Genomic DNA, 16,335 nt, shown 5'->3' with positions numbered 1-16,335 from the left:
TAATAGGGGTGACTGAAACAAAAAAGACCAAAACTGGTGAGATCTTTCTGAGCAATAAATACAAAATGTTATATTCAGGCAATGACAATCAAGGAAAAGAAGGAATAGCCATAGTATTCAACACAAAATACGAGGCTAATCTTCTTGAATGGCAGTCAGTCTCAAGTAGAGTAATGTGGGCAAATATGAGAATGGGGAACTGGACAATGAGACTTATTTGTGCCTATGGTCCCACAGAAGGTTCTACTAAGGTAGAAGTGGAGGAATTTTTTGAGGCTTTAGAAAAAGCAACTGACACAATGAAAAATGAAAAGTTGGTCCTTGTTGGGGATCTAAATAGCAGAGTAGGAAATGATTGTGAGACATACAAAAATATTTTGGGAAAATTTGGAGAAAAGAGCAAAGCTAATAATAATGGCAAATATCTGTTGGATTTCTGCTCAGGACATGGACTGGTTATTACTAACACCATGTTCCAACATAAAAATGTGCACATATTTACATGGAGAGAAGAGGCTAGGAATAAGAAAAGTCTCATTGACTATGTTATTGTTGATAGTGATGTTTTCTCCCTGGTGCAGGACACCAGAGTGTACAGAGGATTTGAAATTGGAAGTGATCACTATTTAGTCTTGAGCAGGATAAAATTGAATTTCATATTGAAAAGAATAACATGTAAGAAAGTTTTAAAGCGAATAAAAGTTGAGCAGCTCTCAGATGTGAGCTGTAGACTAAAATACACAAAGATTATTGAAGGAAAAATGAAAGAGTTTGAGAACAGGAATCAAACCTTGGAGATTCATTGGCAAACTCTGAAGAAAACATTGATTGATTCTGCCAGAGAGGCATGTGGTGAGGTTGTTTGTAAGGATAAAAAAATCAGAACTCCCTGGTGGACACAGGAGATTAAAGAGGCAGTGAAGGAAAAGAAGAAAGCATACCAAAAGTTCCTGTCAAATAAGTCAGCTTGTGCTCTTAGAGAATATAGAGACAAATGCAAGAATGCTAAACACTGTGTAAAACTAGCTAAACAAAAGTCATGGGAAGACTTTGGCAAGAATATAGAAAATAAATATCAAGAAGGTGGCAAAATATTCTGGAGGTTGTTGAAGAAGCTTAAGAATGGAGGAAAGAGTGCTATAAAAGGAATTAGAGATGATAAAGGTGACATGAAAACGGGAGAAAAAGATATCCTTGAAGTATGGAGTAATTACTTTGAAAAACTGCTAAATGAAACAAGCAGTGATGACAGCACAGTGGTAAAAAACACTGACCAGGCATGCAGTCAGGAATACATATCCATACTTGAAGTAGAAAAGGCCATCAAAGGCTTGAAATGTGGAAAGGCAGCAGGAGTAGATGATATTCGACCAGAAATGCTGAAGTATGGTGGTATAAGAGTCTTACAGTGGCTGCACTGCATAGTTCAGAAAGCCTGGACAGAGGGACGAATTCCTGATGATTGGAGTAGAGCTCTCATAGTACCAATATATAAAAAGGGAAATAAAACTGCATGTGAGAATTACAGAGGTATTTCCCTACTGAGTGTTCCTGGCAAGATCTATGCAAGTACAGGGTGTTCGGGATAAATTTGACATATTTATAATTAATTATATTTTTCCGTAAGTTACATGTATTAACACACACTTCTCTTCATTTAAAAGTTTGGACCCTTCTTCATTCATATACAAGATGTCAGAAAGGATGGATAGCTGGAACCCACCTGAATCATGGAAGAGAATAACTTGTATCATGATGATTCGTGCCCGCCATCAAAATAAGGATATTACGACTGCTGCCCAATGCTCCCTGAATACAGTAAAAACAATCAGGCATGAACTAGAGACTTGCAATGGTGACTACGAGGATGTAGCAAGAAGAAAGATCCCTAGCAGACGATCTGATTGCGTTCGTACAGCAGAATTCCTCGCAAATCTGCAGGAACAGGTGTTGAAGAACCCTGGCATTGGAATTCGGGCTTTGTTCGTGGAGTTGCTAACTGTAGTCAAGCCCTGGATAACAAGGGTAGCCAATGGTAGGCCGTATGTATGTATGGCAGCAGGATTCGGCCCCTTGCCACACCTCTGGGAAAAGTCAAAACTGGTTGTCTGAAAATTTCTACGACTTCACCAGTCCAAATGTTTGGCCTCCAAACTCCCCAGACCTTAACCCCATGGATTATTTTGTATGGGGCGCAGTTGAAAAAGACACCAATCGCACTTCCAGTAATACAAAAGCCCAGTTAATGGATAAAATTAAAACAGTTTTTGCGGCCCTTCCCAGGGAGTCTGTAGCATCAGCTTGTTCGAGGTTCCGAAGCAGAATTGAAGCTGTGATCGATGCTAATGGTGGTTATTTTGAGTAAATCTTGTTGATAGTATTGTAATTAACTCTGCCTGTAATGTTTTTTTGTCAATTCATTAAATTTAATAGATACAAAGAAGATTTTCTTTTTCCTTACGAAACTGTCAAATTTATCCCGAACACCCTGTATACTTGAGAAACGGTTGAGAAGAATTGTGGAAGAAAAGCTTGGTGAAGAACAAGCTGGATTCAGGCCAAATAGAGGCTGTAAGGATCAGATCTTCACTTTACGACAAATAGTCGAGAAAGCATGGGAATATAACAAAGATCTGTATTTAAGTTTTGTCGATCTGGAAAAGGCATATGACAAGGTGAGAAGAGAGAAGCTATTCAATAAGCTGCAGTTATATGGTGTCAATGGGACATTATATCAAGCAATACTTAGTCTTTATTTGAGTTGTAAGTCAGCAGTTAGAATTGAAGGAAATACAGGAAGATGGTTTAATGTTAAATCTGGTGTGAGACAAGGATGTACATTATCCCCTCTGTTATTCATTATCTATATGGATCGCATTATGAAGGAAAGTGGTATTAAACACGATATCGAAATTGGAGATGTTAATGTCAGCTCTTTGCTTTATGCGGATGATGTTATACTTCTAAATAAATCCGCTACAAGTCTTCAAGATTCTCTGACTAAATTGAATAGCTCTTGTAATAGATATGGTATGAAGGTCAGCAATAAAAAGACAAAGACAATGAAAATAGGCAGAATCATTGAAAATGTCAACTGTGTTGTGAATGGAGAACCTGTGGAACAAGTAAAACATTTCAGCTATTTAGGCACGATTTTTACTGAAGATGGTAAATTAAATATAGAAATAGACAACAGAATCTGCAAAGCTGGTATGGTGGGAAGTCAATTGAATAAATTCATATGGAATAAGAGAGAAATTAGTCACAACACTAAATTAGCTGTATACAAGACAGTGTTCAAACCAGTTTTAACTTATGGATCTGAGAGCTGGGTCAGAAGTAAAACACTTGACCAAAGACTAGAGACTTCAGATATGAGAGTCCTGAGAAAGATTATAGGCGTGAACAGGTGGCATCAATGGCAGTATCATATTAAAAACGAGGATATTAGGAAAGAACTTGACATTGTCAGCATCCAGGAATGCGTAAGCAGAGCTAATCTCAGGTGGTATGGTCACTTAAACAGAATGGGCGAGGAAAGATTAGCAAAACAAGTGTTCTCTGCCAGGTTGGCAGGAAAACGACCGAGAGGAAGACCAAAATATAGGTGGATACTGTACAAAGTGCTTTAGATGATAGAAATATAAGAGCTGATAATATTGGAGTGTTGACAAGTAACAGACTGATTTGGAGGAAAATTGTAGATAGGAAATTAATAATGATGTAATTTTTTTCATGTAGTACTATCATATCCTGTACACCCCTTGAGGGTACATGGCAGGAATTTGATGATGATGATGATGAAGATTGGAATCAGAGAGTTTCTTGCCAAATATAGTAAACTATAAAGTATCGGCGACACTAGCGTTAGCCAATGCAAGTGATCCTAGTACATAGTACAATACCGGGCAACTCATTGCAAAGGTGGAGGAAGATCAGATCGCTATTCTTAGGTATTTTCCATAATGTAAAATCACATTCCCTAGGAAATGTATGCTGTTATTACATTATGGAGGGAGGTCACTACCCAGACCGGTTTCAGGCCTTTTTTGAGGCTTCATCAGCGAGTAGCTAGACCTAATACCAAAGTGTATAGCGAAAAGAACTTATGTACTCTGCGAACGAGTTTTCCAAACAGGTGCAACCATTAAGTTACTTAAGTATAAAGAGCTAAAAAGCTTCATTTCCTAGGAAATGTGTTTTTACATTATGGAAAATACCTAAGAATAGCGATCTGAACTTCCTCCACCTTTGCAACGAGTTGCCCGGTATTGTACTACGTAATAGGATCACTTGCATTGGCTAACGCTAGTGTCGCCGATACTTTATAGTTTACTATATTCGGCAAGAAACTCTCTGATTCCAATCTTTGAGTTTCTTATTCGGTTTTAAAACTATGTGGGATTTAATATCCCCTTAATTTAAGTAATGATAATAATAATTTTGTTACGAAATTGTGACATCATCACATCCAAATGTTAGTGCAATTCCATATATGGTAATACTGGGCACCACACATGTGCACTACACAGAGTCTGGGGTGTATATAAGCTCTCGAGTCTCGAAGGAAATCTTCTTAGGGTTTTCAGCCTTCTCTGTCCTGGGTCCACTGCCACGTGAGGTCCACTGTCAGTCATCATAAAGAGAGATGTCTCAGGCTTTTTTGCTAGTCTTGGGGCTTTAGCCATTCCTTTTCTGGGTCTACTGGCATGTGAAGTTCAACTGTCTGTCAACGGAGCCACAAAGAGAGAGAGAGTGTGTGTACTCATGTGCACTACGCAGAGTCCAGGGCATATATAAGCTCTTGAGTCTCGAAGGAAATCTACTTAGGGTTTTCAGCCTTCTCTGTCCTGGGTCCACCGATGTGAGGTGCGCTGTCAGTCATCAGAAAGAGAAGTGTCTTAGAGTTTTCATCATCTCTTCTTCCTGGGTCCATCGCCATGTGAGGTCCGATGTCGGTCATCGGAAAGAGAGATGTCTCAGGTTTTGTTACAAGTCTCAAGGTTTTAGTCTTCTCAAGGTTTAGCCATCCTTCCATGGAAGATAGCACTCATCATCAGCTGATGCCACCACAATGCTAGTTAATAGACTCCAAAGGTTAAGGATTATCGACAACAGAAAAGGTAGGAAATAAGGAAGAGATATACAGCTTGAAGAAAAAAAAAGATTGTACAGACAGAGAAATCAAGTAAGAACTGTAGTGAATGAAAGAATTATATGATATGTAATTCATTGTAACTTCAAGGAAAGAACTGTAAGTACTTCTGAACAAATCACACTCTATGTTTGTTCTGCAGTCAATTGTATTAGAGTGATTAACTTTGATGTAAATGAATAAGTGCCTATTCTAAGAGCAAGCATGCTATTATATGTAGTAATTGTAAGTTATTGTTAATCGAAAACACATGCTTGGCAAGATTTATGTGTAATATGTAGTGACTAATAAGAATACCAGAAGTTATATCTAGAATATAAGATAGAATTACTTGTAATTATCTAAGACCTGAGATTTCATTGCGTCAATGCTTATATGTAAATTGAGTAGTGTGTACAGGAAGAGAGATATATAGCTTGAAGAAAGAAAAAGATTGTATAGACAGAGAAATCAAGTAAGAACTGTAGTGAATGAAAGAATTATATGATATGTAATTCATTGTAACGTCATGGAAAGAATTGTAAGTACTTCTGAACAAATCACACTCTATGTTTGTTCTGAAGTCAATTGTACTAGAGTGATTAACTTTGATGTAAATGCCTATTCTAAGAGCAAGCATGCTATTATATGTAGTAATTGTAAGTTATTGTTAATTGAAAACACATGCTTGGCAAGATTTATGTGTAATAGGTAGTAACTAATAAGAATACCAGAAGTTATATCTAGAATATAAGATAGAATTACTTGTAATTATCTAAGATCTGAGATTTCATTGCGTCAATGCTTATATGTAAATTGAGTAGTGTGTATAGAACTCTAGGTTTAAATAAATTGATTTGTGAATGATACACTTGAGTTTTCGAATCTGTGCAATATGTCAATGCACTGCTTTGAAAACTACGAACCTGCATAAATCTGTATAATAAGCGGAAAGTTCCATGATATACTATATAAGTTTAAGCCATGAATAAGATAAATTAAAGGTAAGAGTTAGAGAGGGAATAATATCTGCTTTATCTTTGCTTATATTTCTTACAAACTTACACTTAATAAGTGGTTAACTGGCACAGACATAAAAGGAATAAATTTGTTAAGCTACAGAGCGTGAAGTAAAGTAGAATATTTTACAATGGGAAAGTCAACATAAGATCAAATAAAGCAGTACATAAAACACTTACTATACAGCTTGATGTCAGTAAGGAAATGGCCAGATTAATCTTAGAAAGAAATTTCTACAAGAGGAAGATTTGTTTGGGATTTCTGCTGCATACATTGACACACAAAAAGAGAGACACTGGGTTGCATGTTATCAAAATTTCATCCATGCAGTTGTCACCAGTGATGAAAGTTGGTGTTTTCAGTTTGATCTGGAAAAGAAATGCCAGGGCATGGTATGGCGTGAAACATCTTTTCCCAGGCAGAAGAAAGTCAGGATGCAAAAACCACGTGTCAAAATAATGGTCATTGTTTTTTTGACGCTGCTGGAATTATTCACTGCAAATTTGTTCTTGTGGGGGCACCACATTGAAAGCCCAGTATTATTTAGGAGTAATGTAACGTCTGTATGACCACATGTGACATGTCAAGAAAGAACTGTTTCACAACAAAAATTGGTTTCTGTTGCACAACAACATGCCCATGCACTGCCTGTGAAGCAGTTTCAGACTTCAAAGTCAATCTGTGTTATTGAACATTGCCCTTCCCCCATTTGCCAGATTTCGTTCCTGCAGACTTTTTCTTCTTCCCAAAGATGAAGTGTACCTTGAAAGGGAAGTACTTCAGCAGCATTGAGGACATCCGACATTGTGTAACCTAGACACTGAAAGAGGTTCCTGACCTCCACTATGCCTTCGAACACCTGTACTGTACGACAGATGTAAATGTTCTGTGGAGTTGGAGGGAGATTATTTTGAATCCGTATAATTGACAATTACAAATATAATTCTTTGCTTTGATATAACAATTGTTGTCTCATTATTTAATGAAGACACTGTGTATCAAATGGGACTTCTAATGGTAAAGAGAAGAACAATATACACCCTCTCCCTATCAATTCAATCCCACCTTCCTGTAGTGTAACCTGTTTCCAAAAAAGGGGCTCTGGCAGCAGCTATTCCAGCTACAAAAGGATATCTTCCTGGTTGGAGGAAATGCCAATTAGACCTACTTAGTGGTAGATGCCCTTCATCACCTGATGAAATATCATTACCTGGCATACTGAATGCTTGAAGTGGTGTCCACCATGTTTGGTATACAGAGCAGAGATTTCCATTTCTGTTCTCCCATGCAGCCTGAGTGAGACCCTTCATTTGTCTTAGTTTTTCCATTTCATTATACTATAAATTAAAGATAGTAAGAAATCATATTCTTGGTTTAATCCTTTATCTAAGTGTAGGCAAACAGAGTTTGCGCCTGAAGTATTTTCAGGACTGGGGTATATAGTTCTGAAGTATTTTCAGAACTCATATAATATATCATACAGTATGCCTGAAGTGGTGTCCACCATGTTTGGTATACAGAGCAGAGATTTCCATTTCTGTTCCGTATACCTTTTCCTTTTGGTTTAATCCTTTATCCAAGTGTAAGCAAACAGAGTTTGCACCTGAAGTATTTTCAGGACTGGGGTATATAGTTCTGAAGAATTTTCAGAACTTGTATAATATATCATACAGTATGCCAGGTGATGAAATATCATCACCTGGCATACTGGATGCCTGAAGTGGTGTCCACCATGTTTGGTATACAGAGCAAAGATTTCCATTTCTGTTCTCCCATACAGCCTGAGTGAGACCCTTCAAGGGGGGATGTCTTAGAAACCCAAAAAACCTCCTTCGTTTTGAGAGCACATCAATAAAAACAGTGGCTGCAGGCCAGTACCAGACAGTGAATAGGCCCAAACCTGTCAGCAATGAGTGACTAGGCTTCCAGGTCAACTGCCACATACTCTACCTTGGGAGGGAGTCCAAGCAACAGTATGTGAGAGGTGCTGTTGAAACCACATTATGACAAGGAGATCAGTCGTTCGCTGTATGGGTTTAAAAGTGGGATTGAGGTTGGAAGTTTTTCCACTTGGAAAAAAAAAAAAAATCAGCTAACGCCTTTTTATTCCCATATATGGGAGTAGGCTAGGCCATTTAGCCCTATCTAACTTTTGGAGACTGAGTGGGCAGTTCAATCTCCACTGGTACCAATCAGAGATAGATGGCCCAAGGCTATCACTAATTAAGCGGTACACAGCGAAGAGAGATGGCTCAAATGCGCCGCCATCTTGTGGTTCCTAACCCTAACACAATATATTTAATGTCTGAAATAATGTGCGTTCTACGGTCGATTTTCTTGAGTTTACGAGACGAAAAACCCGAGTTTCCGGGAGGAAAAACCCGCTTGCCCGTGCCAGAGATCGACTAACTCGGGAACCGGTCGAAAAAAGGCTTAGAAAAATTTCCTCTAGTCGCCGACTAGACTCGAAACCAAGTCTTCCTTCGTGCGGCCAAGCGCCGTGGTATGCAAACGCCACATCCACTGAGCTACACAGGCTTGTTTTTCCACTTGGTTATACTATAAATTAAAGATACCAAGAAACGATATTCTTGGTTTAATCCTTTATCCAAGTGTAGACAAACAGAGTTTGCACCTGAAGTATTTTCAGGATTGGGGTAACTGGTATATAGAAACTAATGACTTCACATCACTTGCCTTATTATCCCATAATGCAAAGCACATATCCTTGCAGACATGTATAATGCTATGCATTATGGGAAGGGTCACTACCCAGATCGGTTTTGACCTTTATTGAGGTCTCATCAGTGGGAGCCAGACCCAGAGGTGATACTAAGGTTGAAGTAATGTCGAAGTCATATTTTCATATACGAGTAGCCAAAAGGTGAAACACCTTATTATTAAAATACTTTGGATTAGAGATAGATGTTGAAAGTTTTTCCATTTCGTTATACTATAAATTAAAGATAGTAAGAAATCATATTCTCGGTTTAATCCTTTATCCAAGTGTAGGCAAACAGAGTTTGCGCCTGAAGTATTTTCAGGACTGGGATATATAGTTCTGAAGTATTTTCAGAACTCGTATATAGAAGCTAATGACTTCACATCACTTGCCTTAGTATCCCATAATATAAAGCACATATTCTTATGGTATAATCAAATATACCATATAATCAAATATAAATATAATCAAATCAAAGTGACCTGAAGTCATTGGTTTCCACATACGAGTTGCCCCAGTCCTGAAAATACTTCAGGTGTGACACCTTTTGGCTACTCGTATATGAAAGGATGACTTCTGCATTACTTCAACCTCAATATCACCTCTGGGTCTGGCTTCCACTGATGAGACCTCAATAAAGGTCGAAACCAGTCTGGGTAGTGACCTTTCCCATAATGTATAGCATTATACATGTCTATAAAGATACGTGCTTTGCATTATGGGATACTAAGGCAAGTGATGTGAAGTCATTAGCTTCTATATATGAGTTGCCCTAATCCTGAAAATAACAGTACATGTTCAGTGCATAGAAACAAGCAAATACTATTAAAATCTGTATAGATAAAAAGAACTAAACCAGCCCTAATGAAAAGTAAGAATGCAGCCTTCTTCAGAAATCATATATTTTTTAAGTAACGTCAAGGCAAAAAATGCCAAGTTGTCATATATGCCTGGAAATCCTCAGCTGTCATTTCAGAAATCTGGATGTCATAGTGTAAACCAGGAGGTCGGCAACTGGTGGCTCGCAGGCCACATGTGACCCAAAGGTGCATTTTGGGCGGCTCATAAAAGGTTGACCATGCTTACATGGTACGTGGCCGTATGTTGAATTATTTAAATAATACATTTTATAATACGAATAATAAATTAAAATAATATTATGCCTGTACTTCTTGATAGTGCCGTGCATCTTGGTGCGAGTCAACCTTGTGAGTCATCATGAGTGGGGATAACAACGGTGACTTCATCCAATGACAACTGAGATTTTGGTGTACATTAAAGAAAGCATTTTCGTTATAAAATATCCAAAAATTTTATCGATGCTTGCCAAAAAAAGCAACGAGACACACATATTGTGATGCATAATCTATATTACTTTGTTTTTACATGATAATAATTTTTCATCGAGTTTCATTTTCATGCGTGTTTCACATCTCGTACTTTAAATTCTGTGTTTTTTAAGACTGATATAATAAAAATTGATAACTCAAATATTTTTTTCACTTACTATTTTTGCTTAATTAAATGCTTGCAGCCCGATTATTAAAAATAAAAGTTGAATGTGGCCCACGAGTCTGAAAATGTTGCCGACTGCTGGTGTAAACAACAAATTACAGCAATGTATTAAATACCTTTACTACAGATCATTCTTCAAATTAAACAAATACATACCTTAGCTATATCTGGTTCAGTAGCAATTAAATTAAGAAACTTCGAAATAGCCCCAGCACTATTCAACATTCCATCATCCATATTTATATCTAAAATCTGAGCTCCCTGTTCAACTTGAAAGTTTGCTATTTCCAAAGCTTCCTATAAAAAAAATAAATAGATATATAGACAGATTTATTTATTTTGTTCCCTAAATAAAAAAAAATCTCTCTCTCTCGCATGCAAAAATACATACATATGTATATAATAGAATGTTTCATACAATTCTGCCAATGAATCTTGTGACTCCATGTAAATATAATTCTGTCCAAATATTAATATTAACATAGACCTGAATATATGAGCAGGATTTGCTCCTGAAAAAGGTGATCAAATTTTGAAAATGTATCTACCCAGAGTGATAAGCAATAATATAGAGAAGTCAGATGTCTCTTTCTTTTAAGGTTATATGGTGATCAGCATTCATATTTATGAATTTGGGGACACAAAACACATGTACTGAAAAGATTATTTTACTAATTATTAATAAAATAACAACTTGACGTTTCGACCCCTGTATTGAGGTCATCATGCTGATGACCTCAATACAGGAACCAAGCTACATGCTGTTGCACTCTATAAAGGTAAATTAAATGTACGTTGTTAATTAATCTTTTTCTTTTTCTTAGCCTGAAAAAAAAGAAAAAAAGAAAAAAAAAAGAATTAATGGCCTGCCAAAAGTACACAAAACAGACACACCATTACGTCCAATTGTAGAAGGAATTGACAGCCCGAATTACCACTTAGCCAAAAAATTAGCGGCCATGCTCAAGGAATTGGTAGGTTACTTAGTATGTCATTCCCCCTCCATAAAAAATACACATTTCATAAACAATATTAAAAACATTACACTCAACGACCAAGATCTATTAGTCAGCTTTGACATAACTTCCCTTTTCACCAATGTCCCAATCAATGATACTATCTTGCTCTTACAGAACATATTTCCACACGATATCATGGCCCTCTTTGCCCACATACTCCACTACGAGTATTTCGTGTGGCAAAACAATGTTTACCTTCAAAAAGAGGGTACAGCCATGGGCTCACCACTCTCCCCCCTCCCCTCAATAGCAAACTTTTATATGGTAGACTTTGAGCAACGAGCGTGAGAGTCGGCGTGCCTAAAGCCCAAAATTTGCCTCAGATACGTTGAAGATATTTTTGACATTTGGCCCCACGGCTGCGAAGCACTAAATACATTCCTTAGCCACCTGAACAAACAACACAAATGCATTCAATTCACCACTGAAATGGAAAAAAACAACTCTCTTCCGTTCCTAGACACGCTCGTCATGCTTCTTCCTTCAGGCTGTCTCTCCTTCTCAGTCTATCGCAAACCTACACACACACAGGCCAGTACATACACAAAACTTCTTATCACCACCCAACACAAAAACTAGGGGTCATAAACACCCTTAAACACAGAGCTCATACTATTTGTTCAAATGAACAAGCTCTTAATCATGAATATGAGATCATCAACCATACCTTTATAAAAAATGGATACAATAAAAAAACCATTCACAAGATCCTCCACAGAGATACCACTAATAACAAAAAAAGATTTCAAGAATGCTATTGCCATACCATATGTTAGAGGCATTTCCAAAAAAATAGAACACTACACAAATACAACATCAAAACCACCTTTAAACCCCCGATAAAACTAAGATACCTACTCAGTTCTTCCAAGGATCCTCTGCCACACCTAGCCCACCCAGGGGTTTACAAAATACAATGCGCATGTAACATACTATACATAGGGAAAACAGGGTGAACCATCCCAACCAGGAAGGATGAACACAAATGACACATTAATTACCTCCATTTTGGAAAAACCGGCCTTTCTGACCACGCTCAGTCCAAACATACCACAGAATTGATTGGAAAGGTACCAAGTCCCTGCACTGCGCCAAAACCTGGTTAGAATGGAAATTCAAAGAAGCATGTGAAATGCTCAAACATAATCTGAATCTGAATAAAAATGATTTTCTAACCATTCCAAGAATGTGGAGGACCCATCTGCAACTTCATAGCAACCAAAAGAAAAATCTCAATACAAGAAGACTTGGTGAAATGTCCCCCCACCCCTTGAACATTCAATAGCAACCTGAACTGTACTAATCCAGAAGATAATCATAATATAACAATATGAACTGTATACAATTCCAGAAGAATCTTAGTACGTGAGGACTTTAACAGAGTTTATTGAAGTTTTTTTTTTTTTTTTAATCACTAGAGGTCAGGCTAAGAAAAAGAAAGAGATTAGTTAATAACGTAGATTTAATTTACCTTTATAGAGTGCAACAGCATGTAGCTTGGTTCCTATACAAATGTATCCTTCTGATGATGACCTTAATAAGGGGTCGAAATGTCAAGTTGTTATTTTATTAATAATTAATAAAATTATCTTTTCAACACGTGTTTTGTGTCCCTAAATTCATAAATATGAATGTAGAGATGTGTTCTCAAAAGAGGAATCTTTCACATCAAAGAAAATTATGCCAGAGTGTTACAATATTATTTTAAAAATATTTTAATAAATATAAATCACATAAATATACGAGTGTAGTCAATTAATATTTAATGTAGTTTAATCCAGTGGTCTCCAAAGTGTGGTACGCATACCCCAGGGGGTACGCGAGTCGATATGTGGGGGTACATCAAAAAAGTTTTATATTGATAGGAAAAAATTTAAGTAATTAATTAAAGATAAAGAATATTACTTTCTCTCATCAATTAAACATATATCTAATATAGACAAAGACGTTATAAAGATCCTGTAAACTTAAATTTGCGAGTAGCGCACATTGGGCGACTTTGCACACATAATCGTCCGTGGCAAAGCTGTCATGTTTTTTAAAACTAGGGAGTAAATCTCTTACTTCTTATCATTGCCATTATTTGTAGAGCATCCTAGTGTTGACAAGCCAAACTAGAGAAGGAAAATTGCTTAGTTATCCTGCTATCTACAGATGACACCACAGTTGTATTAATTATTTGACTATTATTATTATTATTCCTAATACCTCCAAGGAGTCCGAAGACTCATCGTGGGAGGACACCTACAACTGTCTCAACCACTACACCAAACCTCTACCTACGAATCATCTCCATCAATGTCATCTACCGCCCACCTCCAGCACCACCACAACTAGTATTTTTTGTCTGGAAATTGCATGTGTTCTGAAGGGCCGATTTGTCTGTATGCAGGATGAAAAACCCGAGTTTCTGGGAGAAAAACCCTGCTATTAGTAGTAAGTTTAACGATATTTTAGTATATATTGTTTCTGTGCAATTCGAATGCCTTTTTGTGCTTACTTTTACGTTTACACTAGAAATAGTGAATTAATATTATCAAAATTGCTTACATTTTTTAAAAGTGTTTAATATTATCAATAGTAAATGAATTATATTTAAATTTTACAAATTAACCCTCACAAAATGGATAAATGGTTAAAAAAATTTCCTCCAAAGAAACTGCAAATTGAAAATAATTATGATAGTACTTCTACATCAGACGAACAACAAGGAAAAGATAGGATTGATTCTTCTATTCAAACAAGTTCATTATCAGTCAAATTAAGTGATAAAAACATTAATCTGAAACTTAACAAAACCTTGCCCAAGAAAATTACTTGAAATGGGGATTTTCATCGACGATAGTCAACAATAAACCTCTTCCTACATGTGCACTGTGTCATGAGATGCTATGTAATGGAAGTATGAAACCATCATTATTAGTAAGACACTTAAAACTAGACATCCTGAACATGAACATAAATCTTTACAATTCTTTGAACGATGTTTGAAGACATGTAATTCTCAATCCAGCAACTTAAAAAAATTCACTAAAATTAACGATAAATATTTGGAGGTATCTCTTGAGGTTGCATTCTTAATTGCAAAAGACCAAAAGCCACACACCATTGGGGAAACACTTGTACTCCCAACCGCCATAAAAATGGTAGAAATAATCCATGGAAAAGAATATGCAGATAAACTAAAATGTATTCCCTTATCAGCAAATACTATTGGTAGACGTATAGAAATCATTGCAGATAATTTAAGGAAGCAATGTATCGCAGTATCAGAAGCCATCAAACCAGAATTTTAAGAAATTATGAAAGAAATGCAAGGCCATTGTTCACATTAAATATTGTAATAAATATGTTTGTAAGCAGTTAATAATAAAATTAATGTGTAAAAATATCTAGCGTTTTTAATTATTATATGATGATACAAGGCATATTTCCTCTTTATAATACTTATTACAATAGATTTTTGCTCAATCAATTGGGGGTACGCGCTATTTATTTTTTCTGTCTTGGGGGTCTGGAGACCACTGGTTTAATGAATGTGAACCATGAATTGCATTTGAAGAAACTTTAATTGTAAGAAGATGACATTGATATTAATCAAACTATTCATGGTAGCCTATGTCTCTTCTCTCTCACACTCTCAATTCAGAGCTAAGAATTTTATAAGATCTCATTTCAAATGAGAACAGAAAAGCAATTCAAGTGCTCTTCTATTCTAAAGTGTGATATTCTAAAAAGAGAATGTACAAAAATGTACAAAAAAAAGCCCAAAAAATGAAGAAACACAATAAGATTATGTGTTTGATACATGAAGACTGACGATCATGAATATTAACCAGTACTAACCATAGTGGATTCACCATTAACCAGTGAACATTTGGCTTGATTACTTTTAATGTAGGAATCCTTAAGATAATAATAATTTTAATCAATAATTTTGTTTTCAGGATTAACAAAATCAATAGCATTATAAAACTATTCATAACAGTCTTTCACAGTATAAACAATACCAGAAGAAAACTAATAATTATTAAATTTATTGAACTTACTAATAATTCACTGGTTTTCTAACTAGCATCATCAGAGCACAAATTACAATTGAGGTAAACACATGGCACTCGATAAGGATGAAAAGGAAGTAATGTCCTAACAAAATGCCCATTAGGTGCCAGATAACAATGAAGTTAATTTCGAGAAGTCAAGCTAAATATGGTCTTAGACATATGAACTGTTGCCCAGATCTTTGGCAAATTAATGCAGCTATATTGCTGAGGTTAGAGAATGCTTCATAGCTGATGATGATTCTAGAAATAGTCTCTGAGACCTGTAGTGACTTCTATGCAGCACAGTTCTCTTCTCTTCTCCCATTTCATATTATGTGAAGGAATATTCAGAGTATGGTTTGCCAAGACTGACTTGCCATACATATTGCAGATGTAGTTTTTGCAGTGGTGTAGCTAGAGCTTTTGCCACCCGGGGTGGTCCCTGAGTTTGCTGCCCCTCTCAATACACACCAAAAATACTACAAAAAGTCAAAACGACATATAGGGAAATTCTCGTGGAAAGGCTTAGACGTTGGTTATGCATTTTCACTATATTACTTCAGGAAATTACAACGTACTAGGATATACATTAAAACAAATTTTAATATATTTCTATATTTCGGCAACGTCACGCTGCCATTTTCAAGAACTTATGTACAAGATATGTGCAGGCAGGCACAGCAAAAACAATAAATGAAAGAAGAATGAAGCTATTATTTCTCCTAAAGTCCTGATGGTGCCCTCTAGCGGGCGATGGTATTCTTGGGCGATTGGGCTGGAGGTCTTCTGATGTAAGTTTCCCAAATTTGAGGAAGTCTCATGCAGCCAAATTTGTTGAGGTTTGGCTCGTTTCTTAGGGCTGAAGCTGATTCTATGAAAAGC

General features: G+C 36.4%; 1 protein-coding gene across 3 annotated transcripts in view; it reads right to left on the bottom strand.

Annotated features, from left to right (window-relative positions):
• Positions 1-16,335, bottom strand: part of LOC150101351 (methionine synthase-like) — an 815,136-nt gene that overhangs the window by 496,257 nt on the left and 302,544 nt on the right. For all 3 annotated transcript variants that reach the window (XM_090400909.1, XM_090400910.1, XM_090400911.1), the window contains exon 15: positions 10,548-10,688. In XM_090400909.1, coding sequence (XP_090257035.1) covers positions 10,548-10,688 — 141 coding nt within the window. The remainder of the gene's footprint in view (positions 1-10,547; positions 10,689-16,335) is intronic.

Source organism: Typopeltis vanoorti, chromosome 11 (assembly GCF_054136105.1).
Source record: "Typopeltis vanoorti isolate ZY-2024b chromosome 11, IOZ_Tvanoo_1.0, whole genome shotgun sequence".
NCBI classification, from domain to species: Eukaryota; Metazoa; Arthropoda; class Arachnida; order Uropygi; family Thelyphonidae; genus Typopeltis; species Typopeltis vanoorti.
The sequence above is the reverse complement of the archived record's forward strand: the minus strand, read 5'-3'. Positions and strand labels throughout refer to the sequence as shown.